A 19,417-nucleotide genomic window follows, 5' to 3' on the forward strand; every position below is an offset into this window, starting at 1 on the left:
AGCTTTTCAGAATGCAGGTCCATCCTTTCGAATCCCTTGCTCAACACTTTTTGATGGCTCCCCATTGTGCATAAGTTAACTAATTTAACCTTCATCTCAACCCCATGAGTATGAACTATTATTATCATAATTCCTATTCAACAAATAAATTGAGGTACAGAGAAGTTAAGCAACTTGTCTAAGATCATATAATAAGTGATGGAACTGAGATTTAAACTTAGGTAGCTTGTGCTTAGGGTCTTAAATACTACACGATGCTGCACTATACATACAGTGGAGTATAATGCAGCCACTAAAAATGACACTGTAAGTACAGTGAGTTACCACTTCACACCCATTAGGATGGCTATTATCAAAAAGCAGAATATAAGACCGAGCACAGTGGCTCACGCCTGTAATCCCAGCACTTTGGGAGGCCTAGGCGAGTGGATCACTTGAGGCCAGGAGTTCGAGACCAGCCTGGCCAACGTGGTGAAACCCTATCTCTACGAAAAATACAAAAATTAGTGGGCATGGTGGTGGGTGCCTGTAGTCCCAGCTACTCGGGAGACTGAGGCTGGAGAATCACTCAAAACTGGGAGGTGGAGGCTGCAATGAGCTGAGATCATGCCACTGCTCTCCAGCGTGGGCAACAGAGCGAGACTCCATCTCAGAAAAAAAAAAAAGCAGAAAATAACAAGTGTTAGCAAGAATGTGGAGAACTTGGACCACCTGTACATTACTGGTAGGAATGTAAAATAATGCAGCCACTGTGGAAAACACTATGGCAGTTCCTCAAAAAATTAAAAATAGAATTACCATGTCATCCAGCAATTCCCCTTCTGGATATATACCCGGAAGAATTGAAAGCAGGAACTCGAACAGATATTTGTGCACCAATGTTCATAGCAGCATTAATCATGATAGTTAAAAGGTAGAAACAGCCCAAATGTCCACTAATTGGTGAATGGATAAACAAAATATGGCATATACCTACAATGGAATATTATTCAGCCTTAAAAAGGAATGAAATTCTGTCACATGCTATGACATGGATGAAGCTTGAGGATACTATATTAAGTGACATAAGCCAGATACAAAACGACAAATATTGTATAATCCCACTTAGATGAGGTGCCTAGAGAAGTCAGATTCTTAGAGACAGAATGTATGAATAGAATGGTGGTTGCCAGGGACTAGGGGAGGAGGCATGGGGATTCAGTGTTCAGTGGGCAAGGAGTTTCAATGGAAAGATGAAAAAGTTCTGGAGATGGAGGGTGGTGATGGTGGCAAAGCAATGTGAATGTATTTAATTAATGCCACTGACCTGTACACTTAAAATGGTTAAGATGGCAAATTTTACATTATGTATATTTTACCGCAATAAAAATGATACTGTAAAGCAATATATTTTTACATTTCAAAATGTTCATTTTTGTAAGTGAAAAAGGGCAGTGTGTATAGTATAATCCCATTTTGTTAAAAAAAAAAAAAAAAGGTGGCTGGGCGCAGTGGCTCACGCTTGTAATCCCAGCACTTTGGGAGGCCGAGGCGGGCGGATCACGAGGTCAGGAGATCGAGACCATGGTGAAACCCCGTCTCTACTAAAAATACAAAAAATTAGCCGGGCGTGGTGGCGGGCGCCTGTAGTCCCAGCTACTCGGAGAGGCTGAGGCAGGAAAATGGCGTGAACCCGGGAGGCGGAGCTTGCAGTGAGCCGAGACTGCGCCACTGCACTCCAGCCTGGGTGACAGAGCGAGACTCCGTCTCAAAAAAAAAAAGGTGTGTAGGGTGTGTATGTGCAACCATTTAGAAGGCAATATAGCAAAATATTACGGGTGATTTTTGTGTTATTTTTTATACCACTCTATATTGTCTAAAATGTTCATAGTGAGCTTATACTATGATGAAAACGAAAAAACAATGGAGGTTTTCTTTTTCAGACATAGAAAAGAACGGAAGAAGCTTCTGGCCTCTGGTAAGTTGAATAGAAGGCATTTGTCTCCTGTGCCAGAGTCCCTCCTTTTCTCCCTGCTGCCCCAGAAAGGGGGGCAGGGATCAGGCAGAGAGACTGGGGACTGGGGGAGAGATATGAGGAAAGGAAGTGTCAGCCTCACCTGGAGAAATCAGTCCCAGGCTAGGCTCAGGAGGCCGGGATGGCACCTCCAGGCCTGCCAAGGTGAAATGGCCAGTTCTCACTGAGGCTCCCACTGCTCTCCCAACCCCAGCCCACACCCAGGAAGAGCCCTTACCATCGATGTCATACACCTGGAAGAGGAATTTGAGTTTGTCCATGGGGCTGCCATGGATGAGCAGGGTCAGTGCCTCCTGCAGCTCCTGGAGGGTTATGGTGCCACTTCTATCGGAGTCAAATAGGGCAAAGAATCGCTCTGCAAAGAAGGACTGTGGGCAAGAAGGGTGGAAGACAGCACAACTGTGGCCGCAGGGCCTGGGCTTTGAATTCATTCACTGTCTCCCTGTGTCTGGGGTGGTGGTGGGGGGTGCACCACAGAGTGGCGGTATTCAGGCAGGACTCAGGTGCCTGAACACCCATCGTGATCCGCTCTAGTGGAAGACCTGTTCTGATCCCTGCAGTAAGGATGGGCTTGGTTTGGGCTTCAGGCCCTCTTCAGGCACTGGGCTTTGTAATTTGCACGGGCTCTCTGCCCCCTACATACGATCACCCCCATCAGCCTTTAAGTCCCAGCCTCTGGGTGGCCCCTTAACTAACATGGGAAAGGGTCAGACAGAGGGTCCTCCTGCAGGCTCCTTCCAGCCCTGTCTCACCCCACTTGGTGTGAGCGCAAGGGATGAGTGAATCTGGGAAGGACTTACAGATTCCACTGGAAGATCTGAGTCCTTTCTTTTGCTTGTTCTTAAGGCTGCCTATGTTTTATACTTAAGACTTGTTCTTAATCACCAGTTCACTCATTCATTCACTGAGCAGTCTTGTGCTGTGTAGCCTCTGCCTGCCAGGCCTGGTGTTAGACCCTGGGAGCACAGAAATTCAGAAGATAGGCTTGGATGGGTGTCCCAAAGATACTGTGTCCTGGGATGCTCCCCTCAAGGCAGAAGGAGGATCCTATGGAGCTCTAGTGTCTGACTTAATAAAACTATGAGGGGTTCACAAGTATGAGGTATAGGCCGAAGTCCACTGTGGACTGACAACCTTGCCACCTTGCCTTGGCTTTCTTCATCCCCAGGATCCCTGGGTAGTACCTTTATCACTCTCTACCATCCCAAATGCTCTTTGTCTTACGATGTTTTACACCTTCCCATTTGGATGGGATTGTCTCATTAGGCAGAATGGGATTTTTTTCCTTCCGCATATTTGCTGTGGGAGGAGGTATGGCATTAGAGTTCTGAGTAGTATCCCCAGGACCAGCAGGGGAGGGTCCTTCTGATTCAAGCAGGGCATTCAGATGCTCATCAGCTAGTCCGTGTCAAGGACGAGGCCACTATTCAATGCCAGTCCCGAGGACAGCTGGGAGAGGCTGGTGTTTGAGGCTCAGTCCTCCCTTCTCTGCTGATGTCTCCTCTGTGTCAGGGCATGCAGGCTGTGTGGGGTGGGCAGGGTAGCTGTGGAGCCTGGAGGACTGGGAACAGTGTGCCACGGCAGACAGGGCTTTAATGGGTATAGACCATTGACAAGCTTATCTTGAGAGAAAGCTTAAGTCAGAGCATCAGCTCTGCCCATTAGCCTAGTGGAAACTGTGAAGTTAATCATATTGCTTAAGATTTGACAAGCTACTGACTTCCAACTTCATGGGTTGTTTTGAAAGCCCAGGAGGCCATGACTATTAAGAGGAATGGGAGGGTGCCAGAAACATCCTGCCAGCCCGCTACAAGGTAGAGACCTCAGGAACCCCAGGGAGCTCCCTTTCCCTCCTTATAAGGGCTATGCCCTGAGAACCAGGCCACATAACGATAAATGCAGGGCTTCCACCTTGGCCCAACACTTGCCTCTTTCACATGCAGAGCTGCTTTGAATTCTTGCAGGCTGATCTCCCCATCTTCTCCCGCAATGGTCTTAAACTGCTGAGTCACCCACCGGAGCCACCTGGCATCCTCGTCGGCACTCATGGTGCTGGGAGGCAAAGGAAACAGGTTTATGGGCTTGGGGTGGCCAAAGCCTTATGAGGTCTCATGGTGGTCCCAGGGCCTCTGCCTTGCTCTAACTAGGGCCCTGAGCCTCCCCAAGTTGAATCGGATCAATCAGTTCTGGCTGTGGATTGGAGCTTCCCACAGCTGTTTCTCTTCTTCCCTATGCCTCAGTCTCTTCCTCTTATCCTGAGTTGGCTGGCCCAGGCTTGCATCTCTTTAGGTTCTGAAATGACAGGGCCTGAGTGAGGTGGACCCACACTGTGGGGATCGGGTCAGAGAGTGGCATGCTGCGACTGCATTAATTAACATCATGACAACAATGACTTTCCATCTTGCGTTTACACAGATCTTTACTGCTTTCCAAATACTTCCCACCACCACTACTTCCTTTGGTCTCTCTGACAGCCTGGTGGACCAGGACATTTTGCAGAGAAGAAATAGGCTCAGAGCAATTAGGTAACTTAGCTAAATGTATTCAGCAAGTTAGAGACAGAGATAGAGTTCAAATTCAAGTCCAGCGTTTTCTTCCATTCTGCCCCAAAGCCTCCACCCTCTGCTTAAATGCTTGTAGTACAAGATGGACCAAGCCAGGATTCAGCCCTCAGGTCTTAACTCTTCAGGCCCAGGTTGTCTTCTATGGTGTCACCAGGGTATTGGCTGTCTAAAACCCTCACAGATGGGCTGTCTGTACTATGATCTAAACAGAGGTGAGTGATTAAATTAGGACACCTCCGTAGCATCAGGACCCAGGAAACCAAAATTGGGGCAGTGAGTGAGGAGTTAACAGATTCTTGTTACTGTAAATGACTCCCTGGGAGAATGGCCTTGTCTATAGCTCATGAGTGTAACATAACCCTAAATGATTTAGCTACAGTAATCCTCATTCTTTGTGGATTTTGTATTTGCAAACCTGCTTGCTTCCTAAAATTGATATGTAACCCCTGAATCAGTACTCACAGCCCATCCGTAGTCATCTGTGGACATGCACAGAGCAGTGGAAACTGAGTCACCCAGTGGCTTGCTCCCCACTGAGGCTGAGCAAGGCGACGATGCCTGCCTTCTTGTTTCAGCTCTCAGTGAGTGTCCTTTTCATGATCTATCTAGTACTACATGTTTCACATTTTTATCCTTTTTGTTGGTGTTTTCACTGTTTAAAGCGGCTCTCAACCATAATGTTGCGATGCTGTCTAGCGTTTCTAAGCGAGCAAAGGCTCTACTGTGCAGTATGGAGGAAATATGTGTTAGGAAAGCTTCGTTCAGGCACAAGTGACAGTGCTGTTGGCCATGAGTTCAATCTCAACGAATCAAGAATACATATTTTCAAGGTGTCTTTAAATAGAAACACACATAAAACAAGGCGACTTATTGATCGTTTGATAAAAATATTGTGCCCTGAGGCTCACATGAGCCTAACTCTATATTTCCTTCTAAGAACAGTGGTTCCGAATTCACTAATTCAGTGTTTGCAGTGACTTTATAGAACATAAATGAAAATTGATTTTATTTTTAAAGACTAAATAAATATTAAAAATAAATGTAATAGTTTTCACATAAGCAACTAGACAAAGAATAAAATACATATCACACAAATGTTAGTACATACTACTAAATATAAAGTCAGAAATTAAGATATTAGAAAACCAAAAAAAGTCAAAATGATACATTTATTTCAATTATGGAAATGGTTTTACAGATGTATGCATATAATACTTCTCCCTTATCTGTGGGGGATACTTTTTAAGCCCCTTAGTGGATGCCTGAAACTGCAGATAGTAGCAAACCCTAAACAGACTATGTGTTTCCTACATAATACATACTTATGATAAAGTTTAATTTGTAAATTAGCTACAGTAAGAAATTAACAATAACTAGTAATAAAATAGAACATTATAACAATATATAACAATATACTGTAATACAAGTTAAGTAAATGTGGTCTCTTTCTCTGGAAATATGTGATTTTACTGTACTCACCCTTCTTCTTCTTGAGGTCTGTGGATCTGATAACCGAGACAGTGACTAAGTGACTGAGGGATGGGCAACGTGTATAGTGTGGATTCACTGAACCAAGGCGGGACAGAGCAGAAAGGCTCAAGATTTCATCAGGCTACTCAGAATGGCTGCAATTTAAAACCTATGAATTGTTGATTCTAGAATTTTTCATTGGGTATTTTTGACGTTGGTTGACCATGGGCAACAAACCATAGAAAGTGAAACCATGTATAACAGGGGGCTACACTGTCTCTCGACACTCATCAAATTATTCTTTTCCTTTTTATTTTTTAAAAATTATGGTCTTATTTTTTATGTGAGGACACATCATAGTAAATTAAAGGGAAATGTAAGAATATTTTAAAAGAAATAACAATTTTAGGTAGGCAAATCAGGAAGATAACAATCATACAAGCCATGGCTATATGATTCTTCCACAAGCCCCAGGGTAAGACATTGATGCCTGGTTTGTCAAATATTCCTTGCCAATACATATTCGGTAGCCACAGGTATTGTTTACTATTTCACTGAGTCCTGGGCAGAAGTTTTGTTCCAAAAATCCGTTAGGCAGCAAAGCTGTAAAACTGGAATGCTGAAGTACTTAAACCATAACAGCCAAGATGCAATGGTTGCGAGATTTACTAATAGACCTGAAAAAACCATCATAAACACAAAAGAGATGGTCATGAGAAGCATTGCTATGGAAACCACACTGACCTGCTGCTATGGCCAGTGCCAAATAAGTCACTATCATGAGGGTAAACATCATGATGATGAAGGTGTCCACCTTTGTCTTTAATCCTAACAAGATTAGGATTGTTATACAGCATTATTTTTATAATGCACGTATTATCATAGAGGTAAATATAATACTTGGTAACATCTTCCTGGTAGTAAATTAGATAATAGTTTTCCAAAGAAATAAGATGACACTCTGTAGTATCCACTAATATATTTGTGTATAAAGAGCTTCTCTAGCACAAAGAGCTCTATGACCGACACACGGCTGAAACACTGGCTGGTGGTCAAGAAGACAACCCTGGCTCTATTCGGGATTTCAGTAGAATCATTTTTTAGCCCAAAGTAAATGGCACCTATAATCAGCCTCAGTATGGTTGTGACAATTACCTGAACTATAGAGGCCTGGGATTTACCCAGCAAGTTTTTGAATAAATGCATGGAAACCCATCTGAGAGAAGGAAGTGGCATAGGTGATCTTGAAAGCTGAGATCCTCTTCTTTTTCTTACCCTCTGAGAGTTGATCTAATTCAGCTTTTGTTTCTCTGTTGAAGGAGGAGTTGACGTAAAACTCAGCTAATTTTTCTGTGAGTGGCTTATCTCTCTTAGCGGTCTCTACAGTCTCCATGGCTTCACAGTCTTCTTACTCTCTGTTTAATACCACAGCAGGGAATCTCCATTAATGACACTGATGAAGAAGTCTGCAGGGTTATTATGGAACTCACAGTGGTAACCAGTTGATGCAAAGTACCCCAAGGCCTCCTAAGCAGGCCCACGGAACATTCCTCTTCCTGAGGCCAATAAGGTGAGGCTATCAGACAACTTGAAGATGGAATATTGAAGCTGGTGAATGGGAAGAAGATGATTGTTCATCCCTGCTTAGACATCCTTTTCAGGAGCAAAAAGGTCAGCATTTGCTATGCTTGAGTCCAATACAGTTGTGGGCTCATCCACGAACAAGATGAGAGGATCAGTAATAGGCTCCATTCCTATACTAGTCCTTTTTCTTTTTCCTTCTGACACACCACAGATAAATTGAATTCTAACCTTGAAATCTGCTGCTTTATCCAGACCTAACTCTTGAAAGACCATATTTATCTATTCATTTTTTTCAGATTCATTCTTAATTAAAACTATAAGAAAAATGGGAGGAAATTACCTCAACATAGCATAGATGTTTACAAACTAGTAATTTTCTCTCTTGTTCTATGATATTTGCAATGTTTATTTAGTTTCTCTAGTTTAATGCATTAAATTCAATCTCCAAATACTAGGTATTAGTGATGGCTAGTGTCCGGGCTCAAGGGAAATAGACCAAAATCAATGATCTATATCTATCTATATTTATATGCATATAAAAATTGGTATCTATATCTATATATATTCATATTTATTTACATCTTTACCATCTATCTTTTTAGCCAAAGCAGTTACAAATGGAAATTTTTAAAAATTGTATTTATAGGCCGGGCGCGGTGGCTCACGCTTGTAATCCCAGCACTTTGGGAGGCCGAGGCGGGCGGATCACGAGGTCAGGAGATCGAGACCACGGTGAAACCCCGTCTCTACTAAAAATACAAAAAAATTAGCCGGGTTCACGCCATTCTCCTGCCTCAGCCTCTCCGAGTAGCTGGGACTACAGGCGCCCGCCACCACGCCCGGCTAATTTTTTTGAGTCCCAGCTACTCGGAGAGGCTGAGGCAGGAGAATGGCGTGAACCCGGGAGGCGGAGCTTGCAGTGAGCCGAGATCGCGCCACCGCACTCCAGCCTGGGCGACAGAGCGAGACTCCGTCTCAAAAAAAAAAAAAAAAAAAAAAAAAAAAAAAAAAATTGTATTTATAATTGTTATTAAAAGTTGGATAATTAAATAAATGCTTTTGGCAAAATGACTGTCTACACAGAAGAAAATAATTAGATAACTACAGTATACTATTTTATTTACATTTTCTGATCAAATTATAAATACCTAAATGTAAAAATAAATAAAATAATGAGAATTAGCAGAAATTATAGGAGATTTTATCATCTTTAAGTAGGGGCACAAGATGGGAATCCCAAAAACATTAAGGAAAATGATCTGTAGATCTGCATATGTAAAAATTAATTTCTGCATGATAGAAGACAATACATTCAAAAGGCAATAGGCTGAAGGAAAATATTTGCAATAAACATGATGGAATGGTCACACCTGTTATAAAATAATAACAACTAAAAGGGCAACAATAACCGTTAATGCTTTTATTAGGTATTGATAAATTGCAGCTGTGTTAGTGTTCTTTTAACATAGAAGTCCTGTAAGTTTGACAGAAGCAAAAACAAACAGAAACCAGCAATGGAAAGTAGCAAAAGATATAAAAAGACACTTCATAAGCGAGAACTTATATTGGTTGATAAACATTTGAAAAGATGTTCAATTCACTTCTCATGCCTGGGGAAATGGGATTTATAACAATTATATCTTTTGTAGTTGGGGGAAGAGGTATCAGAATGCCAAAAATTCAAAAGATTGGTAATATCCAATATAAATAGTGCTGGTGAGAACATGAATTATACAATCTTTCAGGCAATTCAATTTTTAGGAATGTATCCTACAAAAATAAAAGTGTTATTACATAATGGACCATATCCATCATCCACCCCTGTGTACTAGATTGCCATTCGAAACAGCTAAGCCCGCCCATGTTATCTATAATAGGTGTGAATCAATTTGAATAAATACAGTAGCACTGTGTGGAAGGGAATCATCAGGCTGTCAGCACTGGGCCTTAAAGAGGCAGGACTGGAGGGGAGAAAGGATTTCAGTTCCGTGTTGCTTTACGCTTCAGTATGATTGATCTGATGGTATCCATGAGCATATACCATTCTTGTGATAATCTTTGAAAACTCTTCATTTTGAGATAATTATGGATTCACATACAGGTGTGAGCAATAATGTAGAGATTCCTTTATTCCATTTCTCCCAATTGTAATATCTCACAAAATTGTAGTACAATATGACAAAGAGGATACTGACATTGATAGAGTCAAGATACAGAACTTCCCGCCACTACAAGACTCTCTCAAGTTGCCTGTTCACAGCCACACGTACATCCCTCCCTGTCCCCTTCCATGGCGGGTGGGCAGTGGGCAAAGTCCTGACTCTCCACTGGGCCTCCTCTGACCGTCCCAGTCGGGAGGAGGAGGGAGTACCTCGTTACTGCCAGGTATGATAATTAAAAAGCTAGCAAGGCCGGGGGTGGCGGCTCACGCCTGCAATCCTAACACATTGGGAGGCTGGGGCAGGAGGACTGCTTGAGTTAAGGAGTTTGAGACCAGCCTGCGTAACATTGTGAGACCTCATCTCTACAAAAATTTAAAAAATTAGCCAGGCATGGTAGCATGCACCTGTGATCCCAGCTATTCTAGAGGCTGAGGTGGGAGGATGGCTTGAGCCTAGAAGGTCGAAGCTAAAGTGAACTTTAATCACACCACTGCACTCCAGCCTGGGCAACAGAGAACCCATCCCTTATAACATAAATAAAATAAAATAAAATGAATAAAATAAAATAAATAAAATAAAATAAAATGCAAGCAAACAAAAAATCCCCTGACCTTTAATCCTGTGCCATCAGAGAGCTCTGGCCTGGGATGTGGCTCCCCAGGGCAGCTTCTCCAAAAGGTGATATCAAGGGTGTTACTGGCCTCTTATCCCCCAGCAAATTAATACCTTAGTAAAACAAACATTTTACATGGCACGACCTCACCCCAGAACACACCTGTGAGGCAAGTGGCTCAACAGGTACAGCCCACTGATCAGATGAGAACCCGCCCTCTGAAGCACGGTTCCCAGCTTTGGGGGTCCAGTTGTTGCACCCAGACAAGTTAGAGAAAATACCACACTTTGAGACAAATTAGGAGTCCTTTATTAGCCGGCGACCAAGAGACGGCTAACGCTCAAAATTCTCTCGGCCCCAAGGAAGGGGCTTGATTAACTTTTATACCTTGGGTTAGGAAGGGGAGTGGGGGGTCTAGTTAAAACAATTTTACAGAAGTAAAGTAGTCAAAAAGTTAAAAGGATAAATGGTTGCGGGAAAGTGAGCAGTTCCAGGTGCAGGGGCTTTAAGACTATTACAAGGTGATAGACCCGGGGCTTTGGGCGTTATCAATCGGATGAATTCCTGGGAACTGTGGATGTAGCTTGCCACGGTATCTTATCAGTTAATTGCATTCTTGGATGTGCTGGGAGTCAGCATGCACAAGTTAAGTCCTTGAGGAAGGGGCTGCCAGTGAAAGAGCCAATATGGAGTCTGTCTGGCTCTCTTAGCTAAGGGAGAGTCAATTCAGGTGGAAACAAGGCTAGGTGATTAAAGGAAAAGGGGAGTCTAAAAACAGTAAAAACCAGGTTGGGCATTACATAATAACACAAAAGGGTCTTGTGGGGGTGGAGGTGGGGGTGGTCTTCACTTGGTGGGAGAGGTGCACTGTCAGCCTCTCCCTAGGTTATGTCCCAGCTAACTGTAATTCCCTATCAGAGCAGCGTTTTCTAGGTTAAATTAAGGGGTTATGGAGATCAAGGTTTCATCATTCAGGTAAAGCCTCCAGGTAGCAGGCTTCAAAGACAATAGGTGTAAATGTTTCTTATCAGACTTAAAGAGTCTGTTCCTGGCTCACATTAACTCCGCAAGCTGCCTCTCACCTGCCTGCACAAGTCCCAGGTCCCCAGGCCTGGCCCTGCAGCCTCCTTGCCCATTCTCCCTGCCAATCCCTAGGAATCCCACCTGCTGCTTGTTCCTCTTTCTCTGAAACCCAAATGGGAGTTGGAGTTTCCCTAGACTGCCTGAGCAACTGGCAACTCTGGGGCTCCATGAGTGTGGTCCATGGACCGCCCACAATTGCATCACCTCAAGAGTTGAAAGTGCAAGTTCTCTGCAGCCCCAGATCTTCAGGACCAGAAGCTCTGAGGTCTGGGCCCTGGGAGTGTGAATTTTAGCAAGCATTCTCAGAGCCGCTGGTATTACTGAGTGAAAAGAAACCCTCAGACAGCACTTCCACGGTTTTCTAAAGTGCCTCATGCCTGCTGGGTGATCCTGTGCCAGTTATTTGACCTCTCTGTTTCTCTCTGACCTCTTTATAGGTATGTGTCTTATGCTATATATGTGTGGCATGTATTTGTGTGTGTGTGTGTGTGTGTGTGTGTGTGTGTAAAAAATATATCAACAGAGTCAAACTATAAAATACCTGAAGATACTTATTCTGAGCCAAATACAAGTGACCAGTGGCCTGTGACACAGCCCTCAGGATATCCTGAGAACATATACCCAAGGCTGTTGGGTCACAACTTGGTTTTGTACATTTTAGCAAGACATAAAACAATCAATACATGTAAGTTGTACATTGGTTCTCTCTGGAAAGGTGGGACAGCTGGAAGCAGGGGCTTCCAGGTCATAGGTAGATTCAAAGATTTTTCTGATTGGCAATTGGTTAAAAGAGTTAAGTTTTTGTCTAAAGACTTAGGAATGTCTGGCCGGCCGCAGTGGCTCACACCCGTAATCCCAGTACTTTGGGGGGCCGAGGCAGATGGATCACTTGAGGTCAGGAGTTCGAGACCAGCCTGTTCAACATGGCAAAACCCCATTTCTACTAAAAATACAAAAATTAGCCTGGTTTGGTGGCATGCACCTGTGATCCCAGCTACTTGGGAGGCTGAGGCATGAGAATTGCTTGAGCCCAGGAGGTGGAGGTTGTAGTGAGCCAAGATCACGCCACTGCACTCCAGCCTGGGTGACAGAGTGAGGCTGTCTCAGAAAATAAATAAATAAATAAATAAATAAATAAATAAATAAATAAATAAATAAATAAATAATAAATAAATAAATAAATAAATAAATAAATAAATAAATAAATAAATACTTAGGAATTTCTATGTTAAAATAAGGGGTTATGGAGACCAAGGTTTCATCATTCAGGTAAAGCCTCCAGGTAGCAGGCTTCAAAGACAACAGAGTGTAAATGTTTCTTATCAGACTTAAAGGGTCTGTTCTATCAGTAATCCCACAAGGGAGCAGAGTATAATGAGGCATGTCTGGTCCCTCCTTCTCATGATGGCCTGAACTAGTTTTTCAGGCTAACTTTGGAATGTCCTTTGCTGAGAGGAGAGGTCCATTCAGACGGCTGAGGGGCTTAGATTTTTATTTTTGGTTTACAAATATATGTTTTAGTGTGTGTATGGATGTGTGTATATATATGCATATGTCATATATGCTTTAGTGTGTGTGTATGTGTGTGTGTGTGTGTGTGTGCATGCATGGTTCAGTTTCCTCATTTATTAAAAGCGTTAGTGATAGCTCACCTTGCAGAGTTGTGACAGGGCATAGGACGTCTGTCTAGCGCATGATGATTAGGTACGTACACCTTTCTCTTCTCTTTTTCATGCCTATTAACTTACTACACTTTCCAAGTCAGCAAGTCCTAGATGGATTCCCATTTCCCAGAGGGAGCACAGACAGATGTCCTCCCAGGGCCCCTGCATTGACTTGGGGCAGAGCCAGGCCTAAGTCCCAGGCTTCGGACTCCTCAGTTTCTTCGTGCGGACCACCTGTCCAGGTCCTCACTCTCTCCTCACCTATAAACATGTGGTCCTAGTGAGTCACTGGAACTGCAGGCAGCAAGGAGGGTGCTCCAGGCAGCCCCTGCCAGAGGCCAGTCCAAAGCCCCCAGGGCCCAACTCACTGTGGAGGAGGAGGGTGAGATGAGGCATTGAGAGAACCTGTAGCTGGGAGTGTCAAGGGCCAGGGCAATGCCCCCACTCAGCCTCCCACTGAGATAGGCCAGCTCCTGCATGCTCCCAGGCAGGGGCTCCAGGCCCTCCAGTGTGCCAGACCTTTATTTAGTATATTGGCCCCTTCTGTCTTTGGTGCAGCCCAGTGAGGTAGGTATTATTACTATCCCTGCGTATCAGAAGCAGCCCACAGCTGGAAAAGAGGAAGGGAGCTTCCCATCAGACCTTCTCATCCCTTGTGGCTTCAACATCAGCCAAGGAGCCTCTTTTAAGAGCTTCCTAGGTTTTTTCACACCAGCCCCAGAGAACCACTGTCCCGGGCCCAGCCCCACACACTTCTCCCCATCCCCCACCCAACAATGACTCTGCTTCAACCTTCACTGATGGGCGCTCACTGCCTGTGCAGACACCAAGCTTCGAGTGCCTGTTTCTCATGTCCCTGAGCTGAAACCGGCTTCCCATCACTGCCCCTCAAAATATTCATGCCTCACGCTGACTTCTAGCCACCCTTTAGTGGTTTCAAGACAGCCCTCCGCAGCCCAAAAGGGCACTCACCTAACGACTAGTGGTTCCCAAACTGCAATATGTTCTTGCCAGAAACATGAGAGCCTGTAAAAATGTGCATTCTGATTCACCAACCTTGAGGGGGGGCAGGAATCTGCACATTTCACCTGCACCCCGGATCTTGTGACCCACACATGGGTGACCCACCCATGCACCTGGAGAAATGCTGCCCTGGGGGTTAAACAGCCTCCACTTTCTTCACCTCTCGGGACCCTCAGGAAGGCATTCCACAAAGCAGAGAGAATTCAGGAAAAAAGGCTGCATGCAAGTGCTAACGCAGGGAAGGCAGGGAGGAGGTATCTGCTGTTCACCTCCCACTTCTCAGAAACAAGATCAGTGTGGTGGGCCTGTGCAAGGGGAGAGGTAACTCTGGGAAGGGACTGAGAAGAGACTGGGAGAGCCAGGGTGATCTAGGTGGTGAGGGAAGAGGGAAGGAAGGAGGGTAACACTGTAGGTAGCAGGAAGGAGCTGGGAATCTTCAGATTTCAGAGCTCAAGGGGAACAATGTGCTCACCAGAGGCCAGAATTTACCCCAGGCGACCAGGATTTTAGGTCCAGCCTCGCTTTGCACCAGCCGAATGACCAGCCCACAAGCATCTCTCCAACAAAGGGCTATGATGACCAAATGAGATGCTGTTTGGAAAAGTACAACTGAAATGCATTGTACAAATGCTGGGTATTGCTATTACACTGACTTGACCAGTTCTTTATTTTACAGATGAGAAAACAGGCCCAGAGAGGGCTGGTGACTTATCCAAGATTGCCCAGCTTGCTAGTAGCAAGGCAATAATAGAGCTCAGATCTTCTGACTTCTGCCCAAGGCAGACACAGTCACCTTTTGTAGATCCCACAAAGGCAAATAATCCCACCTTCCCTTGTTCCTGGCATGGAAAGCTAGACAAAGGAGCCACTCACCCTCTACAGCCTTCTGTCTGGGCTGGGTCTCCAGACGTGTTCATCTTCTCCTGTCTTCTAGATCACAGGTCCCAGAAAGACTGCTGTCCATAGAGCTGCCTGCACTGTGTAGCCACCCCCCTGACTCCTCCTCTTCCTGACTCCTAAAGACCTGCTCACACCCACAGTCCCCATAAAACTGGTGGCTGAGTTGGTCTAGAAAAATCCCAACCAGGAAGCATGAAATGCAATGGGGCAAGAGTTTTATTAGGAAGGATGAGCTGTCTTCCATCTGGCCCAGTATCTTCTCTTTCCTTTCCTCAAAAATACTATGGTGAAGCTAGGTTATCTAGGAACATACTGTGAAAAAAATCACCAACAACTCCAGGTAGGTCCTGCTTATAAGTCAAGCAAGACTTCGCCAATAACAATAATATCAATTATCGACAAAAATGTTTAAGCACTTACTCTGAGCCATGCACTGTACTAAGAACTTTGCACGTATTGCTCAGTTTAATTCGTAACACAGCCCTGTCTGGTGGGTGTTGGCATCATTCTATTGATTAGGGAAGTGAAATAGAGAGGTGAAGTAATGTGTCCAGTGGGCTTAGCATAGATTTTACAACTACATTGGGCTGACTGTGGAGATTGTGCAGTTAACCACCCCTGGAGCTAAACTCAGTCTCAACCTACTGTGTAAAACTGTTGAGACAGTCACATGCAGAGGTTCCTAGCCCAAAGAGCCTGGGCAAAAAAGTGGGACCTGAAAGCTACTTTGTTTTAAACTTAAGGGAAATTGTGTAGTTACTTAGGTAATACTGCTCTGCGATTAAGATTCAAAGTGTTTATACTTCTTGTTTTGCCTGGAAAGAGATCAGCTCTGGCTGATAACCCTGGCTATCTAATGCAGATTGGGATGTCCTAGTGGTGATTTTAGATGTCTCTGGTGAATTTCCAAAATCAGGGAAATGATTAGTTATCATTATGGTTTTGTTTAAAAGCAGAGTGCTACAAGAAATTTATCCCAGTATGTGGCTCATGGTGGGGGTACCCTAAAGGGATCCTTTGGTACTGGCCATGTCAAGTCTTCTGAACCAGCAGGGGCTCACTGGAAGCCCCTTTGGTGTCACTCACATATTTTTCTACCCACAGGCTCAGCCAGTTCTCATTTGTTTGGAGCCAGCCCCAAGACAAGTTCTACAGAATTTCAGTGATCTTTTGGTAATCTCTGGAAATGGGGTGCTCCCATGCCTGGATAGCAGCAATTTTGGAGGCTACTTTGACTGTTTCAATAGTTTTCCTGGCAAAGTAAAGAGAGAAATACAAACACATTCCATTAAATCAGTTCAGGAATAATAGGTAGGAAATAGAAAATTCTTTTGAGGAAATAAGCCAAGCAGTAAATATGAATTATACTTTCACGTTATGGCTAGTTAAGGGAAAAAAGCAAGAATGAAAAGATGTGAGACAGAGCTGCTGGTATCCACTGTAATTGTAACTATCTGTGTGTGTCTCTTTCTGTCCTTCTGGACTGTGAGCTCCTAAAGGCCAGATCTGTGCCTCATTAATTTTGAATCCCAGGAAACTAGCACAGTGCCCACTATATCATGGGCATTCCATGTATGTTTGTGGAATGAATAAACCTGCCTCAATTCAACAAATACTTAGGACACACTGTATGCCAGGCCCTAATTGTATATACAGAGACAAGTAAGATAATCCAGCATGGTAAATGAAGATACAGAAGTGTGTTGTGAGACAGCACTGGGAAGGGAGAACCGGGAAGACTTCCCAGTGAAAGTGACTGATCTGTAGTGGGTTTTAGAGCATGAGTAGGAGTTTGCCAGGTGGAAACGGAAAAGGACATTCTGGGCAGCTGGAAGATCGTATAGAAAGGCATGAAATGAGAATGCATTCTGTGTTCCAGGAACTATAAGCAGTTCAGGTAATGACCTGGAGATGCACACATTTGAAAGCAGAACTGCAGCAGGGAGCAGGAGTCAGGTCATGATAAATCTGTCAGAAAGAGAGCTAAAGGCCTGGGATTACCTAGGAGCTAGGAAGCCAGTAAGCAATGCTAAGCAATGGAGCAACACATCAATACTTGCCAAAGTTCTGACAACAATCTAGTTCATATCCCAGTATCTGGACAAAATGCAAGTTTTTACAAGGGAAGTAATAAACATTATGAAAACATTAACATTATTGTTAATCTGGAGTTGCCCAGGCTGCAGTGCAGTGGCATGATCTTGGCTTACTGCAACCTCCGCATCCTGGGCTCAAGTGATTTTCCTGCCTCAGCCTCCCTAGTAGCTGGGATTACAGGCATGCACCACCAGGCCCAGCCAATTTTTGTATTTTTAGTAGAGGTGGGGTTTCACCATGTTGGGCAGACTGGTCTCCAACTCCTGACCTCAAGTGATCCACCTGCCTCAGCCTCCCAAAGTGCTGGGACTACAGGCATAAACCACCGCACCTAGCCAGAAAATGTATTTTTAAAAGCGTCTTTTTTCTAAGAAAACTTTTGGAAGGAGAGATTTTTTTCTCTCAATGACACTTTTTTATAATTACACAAATTATAAACATTAATTATTAGGCCAAGGCTAGTGGATCGCTTGAGCTCAGGAATTCGAGACCAGCCTGGGCAACATGGCAAAAACCCATCTCCACCAAAAATAGTAGGATCTCAGCCTCCTGAGTAGCTGGGACTATAGGTGCACACCACCACACCCAGCTAATGTTTTGTATTTTTGGTGGAGACAAAAATCGCTTGAGCCCAGGAGGCAGAGGCTGCAGTGAGCCAAGATCACACCACTGCACTCCAGCCTGGGTGACAGAGAGAGACCCCATTTTGATTTTGAAAAATAATAATTGTTATTATTTAAAAATTAGAAAAAAAGCCTAAAAGCACAAAAAAGAGTAACAATCAGTGTAATCCACTCACCCAGATTAAAATCACTGCTAAAATGGAATGTTTGTTTATTTCTAGTTGCATGCAGAAGGTAGCCCAGCGTGGGATTCAGAGTGGGATTATGTCTGATGAGCTCACTTGTCTGAGCTAGTTTGCCTTGTTGAAGCTGATTTGCCACTGAGGAGGAAGCTGGATTGGGGGGCTTCAGATGGTTCCTGGGGAACAAGGGAGAGTGTCGGTCTCTTCTCCAGCTTTTAGATGAGGACTGAACACCAACATGCCCGTGCCTCGCATGCACACACGCATACACACACACACACTCACACAATTACCATTCAAGGTGAACCAGTAAGCTGGCATTCCAAAAGATCTGAAAAAGAATATCAAGAATCCTGAGAAAGATAGCCAATCAAACCAATAATAGGGAAAATAACTCATACTTTAAGAAGTGAAAATCATAGACTTTAAGCATGTTTAGAATCCTCATAAAAGAAAGGAAAGAAAAACATGCATTAAAAAAAGAATAAGAACTTACAAGATGGGCAGCACTGAAGTGAAACAGCCAGTCACAAAAAGATATTGTATGATTCTAATTACATGAGGTACCTGGAGGAGTCAAATTAATAGAAACAGAAAGTAGAATGGTCCTTACCAGAGGCTGAGGGGAGAGGGGAATGGGGAGTTATGGCTTAATCATAGAGTTTCAGTTTTGCAAGATGAAAAGAGTTCTGAAGATAGATGGCAGTGATGGTTGCACAATGTATTAATACAACAAAACCAGGAAGTATTAACTTTCTGACGCCTTTTGACATAGCCAAATAGCTTTCCAAGAATTGTGAAACAGCTAAAGGTGAAAAAAAAAAAGAAACTATTCTGGCCGGGTGCAGTAGCGCATGCCTGTAATCCCAGCACTTTGGGAGGCTGAGGCAGGTGGATTACCTGAGGTCAGGAGTTCAAGACCAGCCTGGGCAACATGGTGGAACCCCATCTCTACTAAAAATATAAAAATTAGCCAGGCATGGTGGCACATGCCTGTAATCCCAGCTACTCGGGAGGCTGAGGCAGGAGAACTGCTTGAACCTGGGAAGCGGAGGTTGCAGTGAACCAAGATTGTGTCACTGCACTCCAGCCTGGGCAACAGAGCAAGACTCTGGCTCAGAAAAAAGCTATTCTGAATAAAGTGTTTATAAAAGATATGTGCACAGGTGTAAAATAGGCTCACTTCTTTTCCAGATCTATCCATGCTGAGTCCAGGGATAGAGAATGATTTCTATGCCCTATTTCTTAATGGACTCCACCCTAAACTCAGTAATTTTAGCTAACAAACAACAGCTAAGTTTAAAAGATCACCCATTGAACTAAAATACATATTTCTGGCATTTAACTGGCTATCTATAAACACTTTTATAGGAGAAATTTAAATCCATGAAGGAAATTTCCATTTGTAAAGGTGTCTGAGAGGGAGGGCTGGGTCACT

The 19,417-nt window shown here is 43.9% G+C and overlaps 1 protein-coding gene and 1 pseudogene across 1 annotated transcript in view; both read right to left on the reverse strand.

Annotated features, from left to right (window-relative positions):
• The window catches only part of NOX5 (NADPH oxidase 5), a 63,533-nt gene that overhangs the window by 26,530 nt on the left and 17,586 nt on the right, over positions 1-19,417 (reverse strand). The window contains exons 2-3 of the mRNA XM_058427855.1: positions 3,943-4,066; positions 2,232-2,382 (exon numbers count right to left, since the gene is read on the reverse strand). Of these exons, the coding sequence (XP_058283838.1) occupies positions 2,232-2,382; positions 3,943-4,066 (275 nt within the window). The remainder of the gene's footprint in view (positions 1-2,231; positions 2,383-3,942; positions 4,067-19,417) is intronic.
• Positions 6,413-7,920, reverse strand: LOC116482363 (broad substrate specificity ATP-binding cassette transporter ABCG2-like; annotated as a pseudogene).

This window comes from Hylobates moloch, unplaced genomic scaffold (assembly GCF_009828535.3).
Source record: "Hylobates moloch isolate HMO894 unplaced genomic scaffold, HMol_V3 SCAFFOLD_14, whole genome shotgun sequence".
In the NCBI taxonomy this organism is placed as follows: domain Eukaryota; kingdom Metazoa; phylum Chordata; class Mammalia; order Primates; family Hylobatidae; genus Hylobates; species Hylobates moloch.